The following is a 17895-nucleotide window of genomic DNA, read 5'->3' as shown; positions in this document are numbered from 1 at the left end:
ATGTGGCGCAAGTGGTTATTTGTGGAATATTTATTCGTACTGAAACAACCAACCAAATCGGAGACTCAATATATCTGTCATATACTGAAGGTTTATCACCTTCTTGACTATTAGGAAAATTTATAAAGGGTTCTAGTTCCATGCTTCTGCTATAACTTATGATTATTATTATTTGTTAATGGCTTGAAGGTGTGCTTCTCAAGGTCGCTTCTCCTGAGAATCTTTAAATCATGAAACTCGAAAACATGGCCGAGATGGCTTGTCCTACTTGCCTATTACCAAACAAATTTAGAAACTTAGATTTTATAGCGTCGCTGGTTTGTTTTATGATTGAAGTTGTACTTCTTTTGCGCGCCTACACCGTCACAAAAAACCGACACCCTGAAGTTAGCTGTAGTCAACATTTTATTTTGTGATATTTAAATAAACTTTATTTAACTAGATAATGCGTTATTCTAAAACTTTCAATGTATTAAATACCATTTTTCTATGGTTTAAATTTTTTTTGAAAATATTTTTATCTTGTTATGCCAAAGAAGTATAACTTCTAACGCGTGTACATAAACACACGTTTTTATGTATGCGATTTAAATCAATTATTGCATTTTGATTTGTTAACTTTCGGTACCATAACCGCTTCAGCTCTTCACTTAAAAACAATCGGTAACCTAATATTAGTTATTAATTAGCATATAGCAGGTTTAACTAACTTCACTAAATGATTCAGTAAATAGTAAGGAAATGGGTGCTTAGTTATTTGTAACTAGCAATACAATTTAATTAACACTACTGAAAGTTAGAATAATTCACAACTGTGCATTGGTGTTTCTAAAATATGTTAAAGAAACTGAGAAGCTCACTCAATGAGTCCGTGTTTCCTGGCCTATGTAGGGTCTTTTTACAACAAAACTCCCAAGGGAAATTAGAGAATTATCACAAAATAAATTCTAAGTCCTCGTTAAACGTAAATTAATCAATAAAGCTTTTTATAAATTTGACGAATACTTAAATGATCCTAATCCTTGGGATTGATTTGCTCCTAACAATTTGTATGACTCAGTTCTTGGTGATTAAAAAGAGTCGCGGAAAGTTTCTTGCCAGTTCTTCTTACCCGCTCTACGCCCTTGACTTGCGAACTGGTAGTAAATGTAAATTTACAATTAATTTAAACTTTTTTTGGCGTTCACAAGTGTACTTGTTTACCTACATGAATAAAGATATTTTGAGTTTGAGTTGTCAAAATATGACCCAAGCCTGGTGACAAATAACGACGCTTGGCCAACGTCACCGGCGTAAAAGATGGGATTTCAAGGTTACAAATAACAAAAAGAGTGACTGATTCTTCTGTACCTGACATCGCTCTTGGGTCTGACCAGGTGTTACGAGATATTTTATTGGAAGAAATATCTATTGGCGCCGGAGTTTAAACACGACTTCAGGTTATAGTCGCACCGTTAATGCAGATGTAATAACGCATAATTTATTATGTAGCTCTAATAAAATTAAAAAAAAATATTTATTCATTTAGGTAACACAATGTACACGAATTAACGTCAATAAAAAAATACCATATTAAATGGTAAATGCTTCTAATTTTAAATTTACTCCAGTTCTCAAATCAAGGGCGTAGAACGGACGAGAAGAACTGGCAATAAACTGTCCGCCACTCTTTTTAATCGCCAAGTTTTTTGTTTTACACAATGTTTGTAAGGAGCTGCAACCATTACACTATGTTCCACATAATATCTTAAGTAAAAAAAATATTAAAAACAAAGATTTGTCCTCTATCAGCAGTAGGAATGGTGAGATAGGAGCACGCACTTACATTCTCGTGGGAACAACCCCTTTTTTAGACGAATGACTAGTCATGATTTTTGCTTAGACTTCTTCCTTAGTGCTGATTAAGTAGAAATAATATTCCATTGCTTGAAAGCGATTTTAAAGCACGACCTTGGCGATGAGGGTCGTGGGCTTAAGCTACTAGACCAACACTGCTCATGTATGCAGTGAAATGAATAAATCATTCAACAGTCTTGAATCGAACGAATTGTACATATATTTTTTGGCATTAGTTAAAATAGGTACGTGAAGCGAAAAATACCCAGACGACTTTAGTTTATCGACAAGGTGAATGTATAGACTATAGAAGTATTTTAGTCACAGATAAAGTATGTGGAACACGCGCGTCGCACATTTATTGTCTATTTATACTAAACGCTTGATTTGATAATATTAGTTTTAAATCGAACCTTTTTATATTCAGACAGTATTTTTTTATAGAAGTTGTTAATTAGCTAGTTTTGCTAGTATACCTGGGCCTTTGTAAAGAAAGAGTTAGGAGACTAGTTTGAAAGGCATATCATAACATAAGGAAATTACCTTACACTTTAAAATTGATTTTCGTTTAGTTTTTGTAATTTTGTTTTGTTTAATATTAGTAGGTATTATCTCTGAGTATGTCATGTTTGCCTGCTAAGTTCTTGTCACATTAAAATTTGTATATTGTGGTTCTTTTACCAACGCATCAGTGTGCCGAGCGTTGGCTGGTTTTATCAATAAAAAAGAAAATTAACGATCGTTCGTAAATTTTTATTTTTAGTCTTTTTGGAAATATTTTAATCTATTACTGTTGTGTTGTTTTTTCTGTGTATGTATAGTTTTGTATGTGATGTACCTATATGTAATTAGTTACCGCATTGTAGTAATCTGTAAGATTAGCTATTTTGTTGTTAAAAAGTTTTTTTTAACTTGCATTAATTTAATGGTGTGACCGCTTCAATATTCAATTAACAGCCTAGCCTTTTAACAAAATTAATAAACTGGCTGGCCATTCGTTCGATAAAGTGATCATGTAGTAGAAATAAAATAGATGAAAATGAATGACATACAAAATATTTCCTTAACCATTAAGTTTCTTGAGTTCTAAATTCACATTATTATTGTCACTACACTCTTCCACTGTATTTCTTGTTTTTCATTAAACTTTGGAAAACATCATCAGTTGTGGTTTGCCGACGCCATATTGACAGTTTCAAGAGTTTCGTTTACAGTGGCAGAAAGTGAAACTAAATTTTAATGAAACGTCAACGATCCAAGTCCTCTGTTTAGCTGTTTGATCAACAGGCTGAATATCTTACAGGTCGCTAGTTGAACGGCGCTGTTTAACACTCTCCGTTCAGAGGAGTTGTTCGGTCTAAACCTGCAGCTGAGTTTCATTATCAGATGTCAAGGCAGAATACAAAATACCATCCGTATCACCTCGACGTCCGTCGTTACACAACTGTGCGTTTTTCAAGGCAGTTTTTGCTGCGCACCACTGCAATGTGGAACCAGCTGCCCACTGAAGTATTTCCGAACCAATTTGACTTAGGGTCCTTCATGAAAAGAGCGTGCCAATTCTTGAAAGGCCGGCAATGCATTTGCGAGCCTTCCGGCAATATGAGTGTCCATGGGCAGCGGTATCACTTAACATGAGGCTAAGCCGTTTGCCTCCTGTTACATTAAAACAAGAGGCTAGGCTGTAGATTGAACGGCTAATTAAGGTAGTTGGCTGCGACATTTACATCCTAAAAATCATTTATGCATGCAGTTTTTTAACAGTTTTAATTAATTATGTAACTTACGAATATTGTAATAAAACATTCTACGCTTTGTCTTATTTAAACGTTATTAAGTTATATTCAAATTGAAGAGACCTTTACAAATGTAACGAGCTCTCAAGAATACCCTAACGGAAATTAATTTTTCGCTCTGGCATCACCGGCGCAGAAATTGAACTAATTGCCACTGGCAATCGTGCCGAGTGGAACGTCAGTGTTGCCGCTTTTTTGTCTTAATTATCTCCAGCCTTTTCGGTAGAATCGAATGTACTTGAATTATGTAACGTTTTAATTGCGTACTTTTAAATGGACTATGCTCTCTAGTGATTTAATTGTCGAATTATCTATTTCTAATAGGATGTGGATAACACATTAATGTAGATCTTAAGGTTATTGACCCTGGTTTAGTTAGTACCTGATATAGTTTAACTCCTTGCCCTTATTTCATTTAAACTTCGTTACATTAAAAGAAAAACAAATAACATAAATTATTAGGGATGCAACGGATGGTCTTATCGCGATTAAGCGATCTCTTCGAACCAAAGTGTTAGGCTTAGGAGGCTACTTTAGCTACTTGCCTATTGACAAATCATAAAAGAAAAAAAAAAAGGGGGCCCAGACCTAAAAAGGTTGTAGCGCCACTGATTTTTAAACAAATTGTTAATTATTTTTAATTTTTGCGTAATCAGGACTTGAAGGTTTTACTTCGCTTAAGGAAACCACAGACTCTAAAACATAGAATAGATCAACTTTTCTATGAAAAATATTATCATACAGATAAGCTTCTTATGGTTGTCTATTGAAGAAACAATTTTGCTAGACATTGGGGTTGTAAAAGAGAGATTATTTATGAAGCTGTCAATAAAATTCTGTTTTAAAAGTACCTAAAACCAAAAACCAAAAGCTATAGTAAAAAATAAGATTTTACCCTGCCTTTGAGTAATACTCGAGAGAATCGAGTGCTCTATAATTTGCAGATACACTGTCGCTGCCTGTTTGTCTATGCGCAACGGTAGCGCTAGGTATGTACCTTATCGATAAAATCGAAAACACTTATTTACAAAGGTATCGGATTTTAAAAAATTAAGTTTTAGTTACTTATTGAGTATATGAAGTTGGCAATAAAAACTTATTCTAGCTTGGAGTTGAGACTCTTGGGCAGGGTTCAAGTGGCGCCTGGTAGAAGTAACCCTAATCAGAGCTGGTGCTTTCCTCGCTCAACGAATAAGCAATACAGCGAGGAAATGCTGCCAGCGTTAAATGTACACTGCCACAGGGACCAAACTTTTTAAATTTGTTTCAATTTTTAATTAATATTATGATTCTTACTACATAGGATAAAATACTGTATATCTGTGTATTGGCAATAATAATGTAGTTTGATTTATTTGACATTTAAACCTTTGTGACGGTTGGGCCGTTAGGGCTATTATTTACAAGCATTTAGGTTCACACAGTTTCTTATTGTCAACGAATAATAATTAAAAATTCACATGGAACAAATGTCAATATTAAAAAAAAAACAAATAAAGCCAAATTAAATACATCTAATTCTTGTTAATATACTTATATATTATTATATTACATATACAAGCAATATATTAATAATATACCCTCGACCTGCCCCAATTAATTTGAAACATAAATAATTTATCGTATTAAATTATTATGACGTTTACTAAACCGGTGTTTTAATTTTAATGAGGCATTCATTAACATTCGTTTCATTAAAATTATACTTGTTTAACCTAGTTTATATTAATTATTACAAATATGACACTGAATGGTGCAGAGGAAAATGTTTACTAATGACCCTTACAAGATTTATATACAAAATTAGATGACTCTGGGAACTTAATATCACTTACATAATATATTTGTTTCGAAACTTTTAAAATAAATTTTTAATACGGACAGCTATGAAACACAAATGTCTGAATCTATAAGTATATGACAAACAAGTGACAACTATTTATTTCTTAAACGGTAAAAGACACCAAATATTTCCAGTAACAGTTTTTAGTTTTTTTTCTTTACTTATTATTTATGTTTCCCACCGTTTTGAAGATAATACTTAGAGAAATCGGCCCAGCCAAACGAACAGCGATTCATTTTTATATATACATATAGATTATTATAGAACCATGGCAGTTTTTTTTAAATATCGACAAGTCCCCAGCACTAAACCGAAGAGCGCGAAATGTAGATAAGTTACCCATTTGAATGCCGCTCGCGTCCTAACCGACACGGGATCGTTCGAATTTTGAATATTTACAATAATACTCAATGCTGGCTGAAAAGTTCACAATCATCGAAAATCTATTTTATTGATTGCCAGTAGCAAAAACTTTTAAACTTCCAATAGATTTAAAAAAAGAATGCATATTACAGAACACTAACAGATTACAGTTAAAGTAACTGTACCCAATAAAATTTAAAATACAGATAACATCTTCAAAAACTTTTCCAATAGATTTAAAAAAAGAATGCATATTACAGAATACTAACAGATTACAGTTACTTTTCTGACTCAATAAAAATGTAAAATACAGATAACATCTTCAAAGCCCGCGAGCAAGAAAGTTGCCTGACACAAAAAATATGAAATTTAATTGGGCAAGGTGTTGCTAATACATAATTTTAGCCCGCGGCTAGTTCAAATGAAAGGAAGCGTGTAATTTAATTTTGTTTCGTGTTAGAGGTCGCTAGGTGAGCCCACATTCCTGTATAAAATAAAACCAAGCATACTCTTTTAAATAACTTTATAGTGCTAGTATCCAAATTCGGTCTGTAAAAACCAACCTAGGAGTTCAGGCTCTCATTCGAATATAACAGAATAAACACTTCTTATCCAGAGCTTGATATATTCGGTAGTGGGTTGACCATTTTTCAAAAGGCATTGTAAAGTGCCTATATGATACGTAATCCATTACTTTCTAAGTAATTTTTGGTTGTCCAATAATAGTTGCTAATTTTAATTCAAATTTTACTAACATAGTTATAAGTATTACTCTACTAAAAATATATGGACTTATAATGGTCGGAATTAAATGTCTTTTTTATAATAGTAAAATCTACAGTTGGAAGTGTAATATTTTTATTTTTCGTAAAGTTCTGTTCACCGTAATTGTGATGTTTAGGAAAATGAATTATATTAAATCATCTCCATGTCCATGGGCGGTATCACTTAACGTTAGGTGAGCCTCCGGCCCGTTATTATATAAAAACAATTGGTTTACTTTGATAAATAAATAAAGTAAGTGAAGTTTGAAGTTATTCAGTGATGTACGAAATGACGCGATAGAGCAAGATCCCAGGGCCGCCAGACGTCAGACGACGTTAGACGACGTTCTGACGGATGAAATGTGGACGATTGGGTAGTGTTAGTATGTACTATGATCGTATGCCTACCTGCTAGCTTGGTCAAACGGCCAATTTCCAGGTATCAGGTAATCAAGGTACACAAAAACATTACTTACTTCACGTAAATTCTCATGGCTGATTTTTATATATGTTTTCGAGTGTATAGTTAAAAATAAATTGTCAATACTCCCAGACACTTTCCGTCGGCCATATTGCTTGACAGACGCTTTAAGGGTCTCAAAATAATTAGTCAACTTCACGAAAATTCTGACGCTCCATTTTTATATATGTTCATCCGACAACTATTTTAAAAGCTTTGACAAGAAGACAGACCGATCCAAGGGGCCAATCATCCCCTAAACTAAATTTTAATATCTCTATGAGTGGGAGAGCCTTATCTACGCGCATGAGACTGAGTGAGACCGACTGCGCTATTAAGGCCATGAAAATTACTTGAACAGATATTTTATAATTTTTAGAACTTTTGTTGACAAGTAAATTATAGCAACAAAAATAAGAAAAAAAATTGACACATAATAAATAATACTAAAGTTAGCCGAAATTTTTTTTTTTTTCAATTTATTAATTAGAACTAAAAAATATTTTTTAAAAATACCACTTATATTTAAATACCAGCAATTTTTTAATTAATTATTTATTGGAAATTTGGAAACAAAGTGGAAAAATATTAATTCTTCAATATTTCTTAACAGTGGCTTTTAATCTTCATTATCTTGAAATTTAATATCTAAATCGTGATTGTCATCATCAGCATTATCCTTATTTTCTTCCTCTGTAAAAAAAAGTTAAACAATGAAGGTCTGAAAAAACTAAAAAGATACAAATAATATGAGAAACGAAAATAATTTACCTGATTGTTCTTCCAGCGACTCACTGACAAAACCCGGTAATTGATCTCCATCGTACCAATGAAAATCATATTTACCATCTTGTAGTGTCCAGCCATTGTTTTCGGGGTTGAAAATATTTATCATCTTCATACTTGCATTGTTCCAAAGCTAGCCCGTCGAAACTGTTGGCAAAGCTCACTTTTACAAGGTGGTAAGTTACTGGCATCGAAGTTTCTTAAATTCTTTCGATTGAATTCTTTATTTATATCAGATACCATGTATGTAAATGATAAACTACTGTAGTCTGGCAGCATCTACATCAATTATTCCAGGAACGTTGTAAACATCACAGATAAATTTTTGTATTATGTTGAATACACGTTCTTCTTCATCTACATCACCAACAAAATCCAACGTACCAAAACGGTGAAAAGCTTGTTGGTACTCTTCATTTTTCTTCAAAATATTAAACGGCTTTTGCTTGCCCTTTTTGAATAATAATAATTTTTCAAGTAATTTTCATGGCTTTAACAGCGCAGTCGGTCTCACTCAGTCTCATGCGCGTAGATAATGCTCTCGCGCTCCCACTCACAGAGATATTAAAATTTAGTTTAGGGGATGATTGGCCCCTTGGATCGGTCTGTATTCTTGTCAAAGCTTTTAAAATAGTTGTCGGATGAACATATATAAAAATGGAGCGTCAGAATTTACGTGAAGTTGACTAATTATTTTGAGACCCTTAAAGCGTCTGTCAAGCAATATGGCCGACGGAAAGTGTCTGGGAGTATTGACAATTTATTTTTAACTATACACTCGAAAACATATATAAAAATCAGCCATGAGAATTTACGTGAAGTAAGTAATGTTTTTGTGTACCTTGATTACCTGATACCTGGAAATTGGCCGTTTGACCAAGCTAGCAGGTAGGCATACGATCATAGTACATACTAACACTACCCAATCGTCCACATTTCATCCGTCAGAAAATACGTGATGTCTGGCGGCCCTGGGATCTTGGACCACGAAAGATCAATCGAGATTTTACGTAGCTTATATTTATTAAATTGGCGATTAAAAAGAGTGGCGGAGAGTTTATTGCCAGTTCTTCTCTTCCGTTCTACGCCCTTGATTTGTGAACTGGCAGTAAATGTTAAATTAGAAGCATTTAATGTACATTTCTTTTTTGACGTTCATAAGTGTACATTTTGTTACCTATATGAATAAATGATTTTTGAATTTTTGGAGTTTTTTTGAATAAATACAGTACAATTAAAATAATTAAATAATGAAGCTTTCGAGCGATCTCTTCGAGTCAACCACTGTTAGGAGAAAATACATTAAATAAGTCAGCACATGAAGTGCGAAACTACATAATTATTGAGGCATAAAGAGTGGACAAAACAATGCAATCTTATCGTATCGTAGACATTAAAAAGGGGACATAAATCGATAGGGAAACGATGTGGACAGGTAATGAGAGAGATTTTAAGGAAGATAGAGAGAGATAGGACATAAGCGGATTGGGACAGGAAGTGAATTCCATAACTGCTGAGACCCTGAATTAGTTCCTAAAATATAAAATAAAGTCATGTCATGAACGCGATAATCTCAAAAACTACGTAATTTACGTACGGTTCTGCCAATTTGAGTCTTATATATTCCTAAGAAGTTAACTGTACATATATATTATTGTTGAAACTAGTCTTTTGATTTTGAGATGAACTTATAATGACGCGTGTAAGTGGCAAATAAATGCAAACTTTTTCAGTCGCACTCTTTTCTGAAGTTCGTGTTAGTGGCGCCGCACAACTTCCTCCAGTCTCCTCTGTCTTCAGTAAGCCTCTGCACCTGGGTGATGGTAAGACCTGTAAGGGCCTTTATATGATCGGGCCATCGAGTAGGGGATCGGCTTCGAGGTCTGGTACCCTCCACTCTGCCAGTCACGATAAGTTTTACTAAACTTTCTGGATCTCACCGTGTTACATATTAAAAAAAACTCAAAAATGGTGATGATTTAAATGCGAAATTCTATTTTCAAATTTCTAAAATTCGAAAAGAATGGAGAAAGTGAAAGATTTTTACCTAACATATCTTTTAACCAATAGTTAGCGATCCAACGACTATATTCACAGTAAGACTGTCAAAAACGTATTGACATTTGGCCAGTCATACTTAGCGCTTATCATTTTGTCTATGTCTAAAATCTCTATATTTAAGATACGGTAATATGCTTACAAATGTTACCCTTCAAAACAGTAAACTACGGTGCAATTTAGGGGTATCTTATATCAATTTACTGGCAACATTTGTGATGAATGTTGTTCCAGTGGTTTTAATATGATTTTTTATTGCCCTCGCCAAGTGCAGTGTTTACTTTCTTGGATTTATATTTGTTTGTGACTACGAATTTCAGACTTCTAGACGTATAGAATATCTATATATATATATTATACCATGACCATTCGAAAGATTATAAATTAAATTTTTCCGCCTGTAATTATAAAAAGTAAAAACTAAATCAATCAAAATATATTTATTTATATTGGCACCATAAACTTGTGAACATGTGTAATAATAAAATGGAAGGTATAAATTCAAATATACTATAAAAAATAAAAGTCATCTACCCTGCCTTACTGGCTGGCTGCGAAACTCACTGGGCACTTAACTAGCACAGGGACATGCTAGCCAAAGAGCCATGGAAAGAAGCATGGTGAGAATAGGAAAATTAGACAAACAAAGAAACACGACATTATCACTAAGATAGACCAAATAAAATGGAGATACAAGCGTCATATGCTACGAAACCGCCATGAAAAATGCGAAAACTAATAAGAGGCCGACAACGCAAAAGATGGGAGGACAAACTCTTAATTAACAGTAGGCTAACTGGAGAAGAGTCGCAAAAGATAGAGAACAGTGGATAGGGTTAGAGGAGGCCTTTGCCAAGAGAGTTCGCCGTTCGAACTCGAAGATAAGTATATCTTCGAGTTCGAACGGCCTAACTACAGTAGTAGTAAATATATCACAGAGTTTCCGAATACATATAAAGGCTATATTATATTATTTAACTTCCAATAGCGATTATCCCGACGTTAATATAACGTACGACTGTATATATAACTTCTATGTAGTTCCCTTAATACCCGTAGCGCTAATATCGCCTTGGGATCGCGCAGAACAAAAACACAAAGATATCGTTATTAGAAGTACGGGGCTTAGTTCTCAAATTACAATAAAACTCTGATGAAAAATGACTCAGTGAACATTTTCAATAATTCCATGGAGACCTTTCGCCGAGTCGTTTTAATTATTTGCTATTATTATTTTCTCTATTCCTACATAATTGTATTGAACGTGTATATTCGCGGACTTCTTCAATACAAAGAGTCTCCTCGTGAGTTGTTGCTGCGATGTTGCGGGGTACTCGATTGTGAGGATGTTACTTGGATCTGGTTTAGCGCCTTCAGTTCTCATGTCATTTTTACACATGTATATCCGTTCTATAACATATTTTCATAAGTATCTGATTGTCCTCCTGATAGGTGTGACTCTTTAATCGCTAAGCTTTTGGTTTCCGTTAAGCATCACGCTTCACTTGACATCACAAACAATATAATAAACGCATTGCAAGTTACACCGATTTAAAGCACTCTGTCTCTTTTCAACGCAGGGTTAATATAATTTGACGGAAAGAGTCGAAATTGTACTTTAGTTACAGTTACTAAACTCAAATGATTTGGTATAAGGGCGTTAGTATTTTATAAATGTTGATAGCTAGATTGACGGGTCTATCAGACGTGGAGGACGATGGTGAAGAAGGCCTCAGTGGCTGAGGACTAGAAGTTGTTTATATCCTTATCGGTCGGAAGAATGTGGCTTGTTACAAAAGTCAAAACTCATTTATTCATATAGGTAACACAATGTACACTTATGAACGTCTAAAAGAAATATACATTAAATGCTTCTAATTTTATATTTACTGCTAGTTGTGAAATCAACGGCGTAGAACGGAAGAGAAGAACTGGCAATAAACTCTCCGCCACTCTTTTTAATCGCCAAGTTTTTTGTTTTACACAACGTTTGTAAGGAGCTGCAACCATTACACCATGTTCCACATGACATCTTAAGTAATAAATAATAATAAAATAAATTAGAAACAAGATTTGTCCTCTATCAGCAGGAGGCATGGTGAAATAGGAGCACGCACTTACATTCTCGTGGGAACAATACGCAAATACATAGTCGAAATAACTAACATCACCGCATACACGAATTCAAGTATGACCAGTCACCACAAGTAGCACCCGTTCACGAGTATGACGCATGGCCAGCCATCGGCCTGTTCAGGGTATTGCTACAGACATGTTGATCGTATTAGCGTAATAATGGGAATTATTTTTGTTTAGATGCGGTGGCGTGGATAATTCATCAGGGATGCAGGGCGGCGCGCCTGCTTCTGACGCTGAGCAAGCGCAGTTCGAGGCTGATAAGCGCGCTGTCTACAAGTAAGTTATAACGATTACATGTCTATTATATAAAAAAATACTAACTTATTATAAACTAAACTAAATCTTAGCAATACCTTAAATAAATAGGTGGGTGCCAGGAGAGTTTTTGGATTACCCTACCAAACCTCTTAATTAAGGATCAGTAAATAAATGTATGAGAGCAGTGTTGGCCTAGCAGTGGCTTCAGCGTGCGACTCCCATACCTGAGGTCGTAGGTTCGATCCCCGGCTGTGCACCAATGGACTTTCTTTCTATTCATTTAACATTTGCTCGAATGGTGAAGGAAAACATACTGAGGAAACCGACATGTCTTAGAGTCGATGGCGTGTGTCAGGCACTGGAGGCTGATCACCTACTTGCCTATCAGATTTAAAAATGATTATGAAACAGATTCAGAAATCTGAGGCCAAGACCTAAAGAGGTTGTAGCGCCACTGATTTATTTTATTTAAATGAATGTATTATATGTTCTACCAATTATATGTTACATCTTGTAAAAGAGCGTTTCCAGAAACATTTAAAATGAGACTTCAATAATAAACCCAAAATTTATAAAAAAAAAACTTATACCTTAGACAAATTCAAAAGCCAGAAAATTTAAAATAATTTCACAAAAACTATGACCGTCTCATACAAGACAATTATCGTCTCATACAAGACAATTACCGTCCCATACAAGACAATTATCGTCTCATACAAGACAATTACCGTCTCGTACAAGGCAATTACCGTCTCATACAAGACAATTACCGTCTCATACAAGACAATTATCGTCTCATACAAGACAATTACCGTCTCATACAAGACAATTACCGTCTCATACAAGACAATTACCGTCTCATACAAGACAATTACCGTCTCATACAAGACAATTACCGTCTCATACAAGACAATTACCGTCTCTAATTTTATTAACTACCCTCAACATATTATAAGCTGTCAATTGGAAAGATTGGAAGTGTCGCGGGTCTATGGTGTGGAACTTGTGTGATTAAGTGAACCATAGTCAAACGAAACGGTTCATTACGTCGTCTGTCCTTCCTACTAAGGTTCATTTCCGTTCATCTTTCAGGCATCCACTATTCCCCCTCCTAGCTCTATTACTAGAGAGATGTGAGCAGGCCACTGCGGGGGCAGAGGCCCCAGCGGCTGACGCTTTTGGAGCTGATCTGCAGGCCTTCGTTCAGCATCAGAGGAGGGATAGGCGGCCTTTCCTCGTCGATGACCCTGAGATCGACGGGCTTATGATTAAGAGCATACAGGTAACATAATATATTTATTATTTGATTTATTTTTATTATTGGTGTTAATTGAAAATAAGTTCGATGATTAGAAAAAATATTTGTTTATAGCCATTATATTTATTTATATTATCACGTCTTTTCCCGGAAGACAGATCTCCACTTTCTGCGGTCCTGACAATCACCATGCATGCTTGTTGTTTAAGAGTACTTTTAACTTGTTCCTTCTATAGTATCTCCGGGATTTGGTCCAGGTGTGTATGACAAGGCCTACCCGACCCGATCTCACCATCCACTGTTGCCGTGTATATACCACTTGTAAAAGCTTCTCATTCATCCATTCACGGTCAAACCAGCTAAGCATTTCCTTTCGTATCCTTGTCATTACGTGATCTCTTAATCCACACTGCTCAGCTGATAGCTATCTACCCTCAATAAATTTTATAATAATATCGATATTATTCACGCGTGTAGAGGTAAGTACGGAAACGTGTCAGTACCGAAATCTCATTAATTAGAATCAATAGTTAATTGAACATGAAAACTTTCAGGTGTTAAGGATTCACCTGCTAGAGCTGGAAAAGGTGCAAGAGTTATGTCGAGACTTCTGCGGACGGTACATCGCTTGCCTCAAAACCAAGATGCAGAGTGAAAATCTCCTGCGTACCGATTATTCTGGAGGTAAGGCCTGGCCTGGCTTCTTATATATATATATATATATATAACACATATATAATTATATATAATTGTGCTATTTTTAAATTCATCCATAATTATGAACCACTTTTAAGTAAAGCATTTATTAAAAAAAAACTTTAAAATATAGATATTATCTGTAATTATACATTGTTAAATGAAATTATGTGTTATAGCAGGATTTCCGTTTGATTACTTAATTGTCAAAGATAACGAACGTCGACACGATATTTAATTGATTAGATAAAATCAATTAAATAAAAATATACTGCGTTTTGTGAGCCTCGTAACAGAATTCCGTGACTATTTCATTAATCTAATAAATAAATAAGTTTTTATGAATATATATAAACTTAATTTGATATATACCCAATACAATTCGTTTTCTCAGATGTACATAATAAATTATTAAGTTAGTCATGTCACATATAGACATCTATATTTATATTTTTGTTATTGGCTAATACCGAATTTATTAGTACCAAATATTTATTTATTTATTTAAGTTTACCACATACATAATACTATATCTACAGTATGACAAGCTATCTTATCTAAAATGTATGTCAATTTTGGTAAACGTAAATGTTACAATATTGTTTTTAGTTAGTTTATATGTCCTAAGAACTAGGTTTAGTTATCTTTTATTATTTTATCTGTGTATGAAGCTTTGGTTAATATTTAATTTGTTTAATGGTTCACAGGTGGCGTGGAGAGCAATAATAATTTATCCGGTACAATTGATGATCACTCGAGTACATCGAATTCACCACAGTATCAGGTATCAGGTTTGCATAAGGGATTCAGTATAACTAATTGATTCTGGATTAAAATTTATCTAAATTGCTTCAACGGTTTGGGCGTAGAAGTTGATATCAAATAGAAGAATTAGAATTTTCTCTTTGATAAGTAATTGTTTTGTTTATTTTTTGTAATGTTTGTTTTGTTTAATAATCTCTATATGATCTCTATATGTACGTCATGTGTGCCTATAAGTGCTTGTCACATTAAAAATTGTATTTTGTGTTTGTTTTTACCAATGTCTCAATGTGCCAAGCGTTGGCAAGCTTTTCTCAATAAAAAAAAAAAAGGGAGCGTTCTCTCTATCGCGTTAACTCTTGAAGCTGTTATAAAACAGGGGGCACACGGTCAGGAGACTTATCTGATGTTAAATCATACCGCCGCTCATGGACTGAGTGAGTGAGTTGCCGGCCTTTGGAATTAGTACGCTCTTTTCTTAAACCTAAGTCGAATTGGTTCAGAAATAGCTAGGGCAGCTGGTTCCACATAGCGGTGCGTGGCAAAAAGGCTCGCCAGTGCGTTCCTGGCCTTTTAAGTATTTTAAATATATGTGTATTTCCAGTCTCCCCCCGCCGCGCCGTTACCAGCCCCAGTGTATCCAGTTTACCCTCCCCCCCACACGGAGTTACCGTTCCCCCCTCATAGGGATCCACGTAAGTATCCCATATATGTAAGGTGAAAGGGTAGACACCGCAATTTGATTAATGCTATTAAATTACTATTAAAAAAGCGTCTAAGATATACCTGCTTATTCATAAAAACTAATTGCAATGTTTTAACTAAAGTAGTACTGTCTCTTTATATCACAGTGTTAATACAATTTGACAGAAAGGGGCGAAAGTACTCTATTCTAGAACGTCAATTAAACTTAAATCTAATTTCAAGAGCTGCAAGAGCCATTTTACTATATGAATGTGACGAACTAGAATTAGGACTCTAAGGTCCTTATATAACTCATGCCTTAGAGTCCTAATTCTAAGTTTCAAAGTATGACAAGTCAAAATCGTATTAAATTTGACATTCGGGAGTTATACGCTAAGTTCTTTACCTTTGTAAGAACGCATGAAATATATCTATATATATGTATACTAGCTGACCTGGCAAACTTTTGTTTTGCCTTGTAAATTATTTCTAGGAAACATTCTTTTAGTTCAATACAATAATAAGAGGTAGATGTTGATTCTAGAGGGATGAAAATTAAGGGTTGTATGTATTTTTTATGCTGTATCATAAAAATAAAATAAAGGTTTTGGGGTGGACACCCCTTATCATATAGGGGTTTGAAAGATAGATAGTAGCCGATTCTCAGGCTTACTGAATATGCATAAAAAATTTCACAGGAATCGGTCGAGCCGTTTCGGGGGAGTATGGAGTATGGGAACGAACATTGTGACACGAGAATTTTATATGCTAGATATATATAATACGACTAGCTGACTGGGCAAACGTTGTTTGCCATGTATATCAGTTATAATAAAAAAATAGGGGTTGATGGTAGAGGGGTAAAAATTAAGGGTTGTATGTATTTTTTAATGCTGTATCATAAAAAAATAGAAATTAAAAAATTGGTCTAAAAAATAAAAATTAAAATTTAGGGGTAGCTACCCCTAACATTTAGGGGGATGAAAAATAGATGTTGGCCGATTCTCGTAGATACCGGATAAGCACAAAAAATTTCATCAAAATCGGTCAAGCCGTTTCGGAGGAGTATGGCAACGAAAACTGTGACACGAGAATTTTATATATTAGATATTAGGAGACCCGACAAACGTTGTACACTTCTTACATCTAAACAAAAATTTCATCAAAATCAGCCTCGAAGGTGTTCAATACACAGAAGATAATATATAAAAATGTGTCGTATTTGTTTCAGCGTCTTTAGTAGTCCAAGGTTCGACGCCAATAAGTCAAATCGGCGCCGGATTGATCTCAAATGATTCATTTACAGGTGAGTTATGAACCGTAGACAATTATTAATTGAATACAGAAATAACTTTATTATACATAATAAAAAATGTTTAGTTAAAAAGAAAGTGCTCAAACCACACTTGCTCGTACGGTGAAGGAAAACATCGTAAGGAAAAAGATCAAAAAAGTCAACGGCGACTGTTAGGCACAGAAGGCTTATCACCTTCTTCTTCTTCTTCTATTAAGAAGAAATATTACGAAAATAAAAGCAGATCTCTATGTTGGGTTGGAGCGCTACTGATTCGGTTTAAAGATACTTTATTTCTCAAAGAATTACATTCACTAAGTGAGAAAATTTAGAGTAAGTTATGTACATCGTGTTATGAAATGATTTGAAAATAAACTATTTAAAATAAAAATATTAGTTGCTAACAATATTTTTACTAAAGTGCAGGTAGGTCGCATCGATGTTACAACAGGCATTGTGTGACTAATGAATAGTAATAATTTCTTAGACGCTCGTTCAAAGACGTAAATAAATGCTAGAAGGGCATTTTTTATGTTTTGTAAATACATAAGTATTCCATTAATATATTCCATAAATATTGAACTTTTACGATTTTTACAGACATAAAGATAGCAAATTTGTAAAAAGGTTTTATTTCTTTTAAACTGGATGTATTAAATTGCCATCCAGCAACATTACAAGTATTAATGAATATTAAAATTTTAATATCTATCAATTAATAATTCCAGGTGCGAACTCAAACAACTCGTGCTCGTCCGTGTCGGGCTCTCCCCCACCCGAGGAGGAGGGGGAGGAAGGTGGCAAGAGGGGGGTGCTCCCCAGGCACGCCACGCAGGTTATGCGCGCTTGGCTGTTTCAACACCTTGTGGTATGTAAATTCCTTATAAAAACACTTGTG

The 17895-nt window shown here is 34.5% G+C and overlaps 1 protein-coding gene across 2 annotated transcripts in view; it reads left to right on the top strand.

The window, feature by feature from the left end:
* The window catches only part of LOC125055055 (homeobox protein PKNOX2-like), a 38821-nt gene that overhangs the window by 16167 nt on the left and 4759 nt on the right, over positions 1 to 17895 (top strand). Inside the window, exons 1-8 of one of the 2 annotated variants that reach the window (XM_047657261.1) lie at positions 9680 to 9729; positions 12223 to 12321; positions 13396 to 13585; positions 14116 to 14245; positions 14965 to 15041; positions 15624 to 15714; positions 16935 to 17009; positions 17726 to 17865. In XM_047657261.1, the coding sequence (XP_047513217.1) occupies positions 9695 to 9729; positions 12223 to 12321; positions 13396 to 13585; positions 14116 to 14245; positions 14965 to 15041; positions 15624 to 15714; positions 16935 to 17009; positions 17726 to 17865 (837 nt within the window). In that variant the 5' untranslated portion in view covers positions 9680 to 9694. Of the gene's footprint in view, positions 1 to 9679; positions 9730 to 12222; positions 12322 to 13395; positions 13586 to 14115; positions 14246 to 14964; positions 15042 to 15623; positions 15715 to 16934; positions 17010 to 17725; positions 17866 to 17895 lie in introns of those variants that run through there. The other variant, XM_047657262.1, reaches the window with a different exon arrangement.

The sequence above is a fragment of the Pieris napi genome, chromosome 13 (assembly GCF_905475465.1).
Source record: "Pieris napi chromosome 13, ilPieNapi1.2, whole genome shotgun sequence".
NCBI lineage: Eukaryota > Metazoa > Arthropoda > Insecta > Lepidoptera > Pieridae > Pieris > Pieris napi.
The sequence above is the reverse complement of the archived record's forward strand: the minus strand, read 5'-3'. Positions and strand labels throughout refer to the sequence as shown.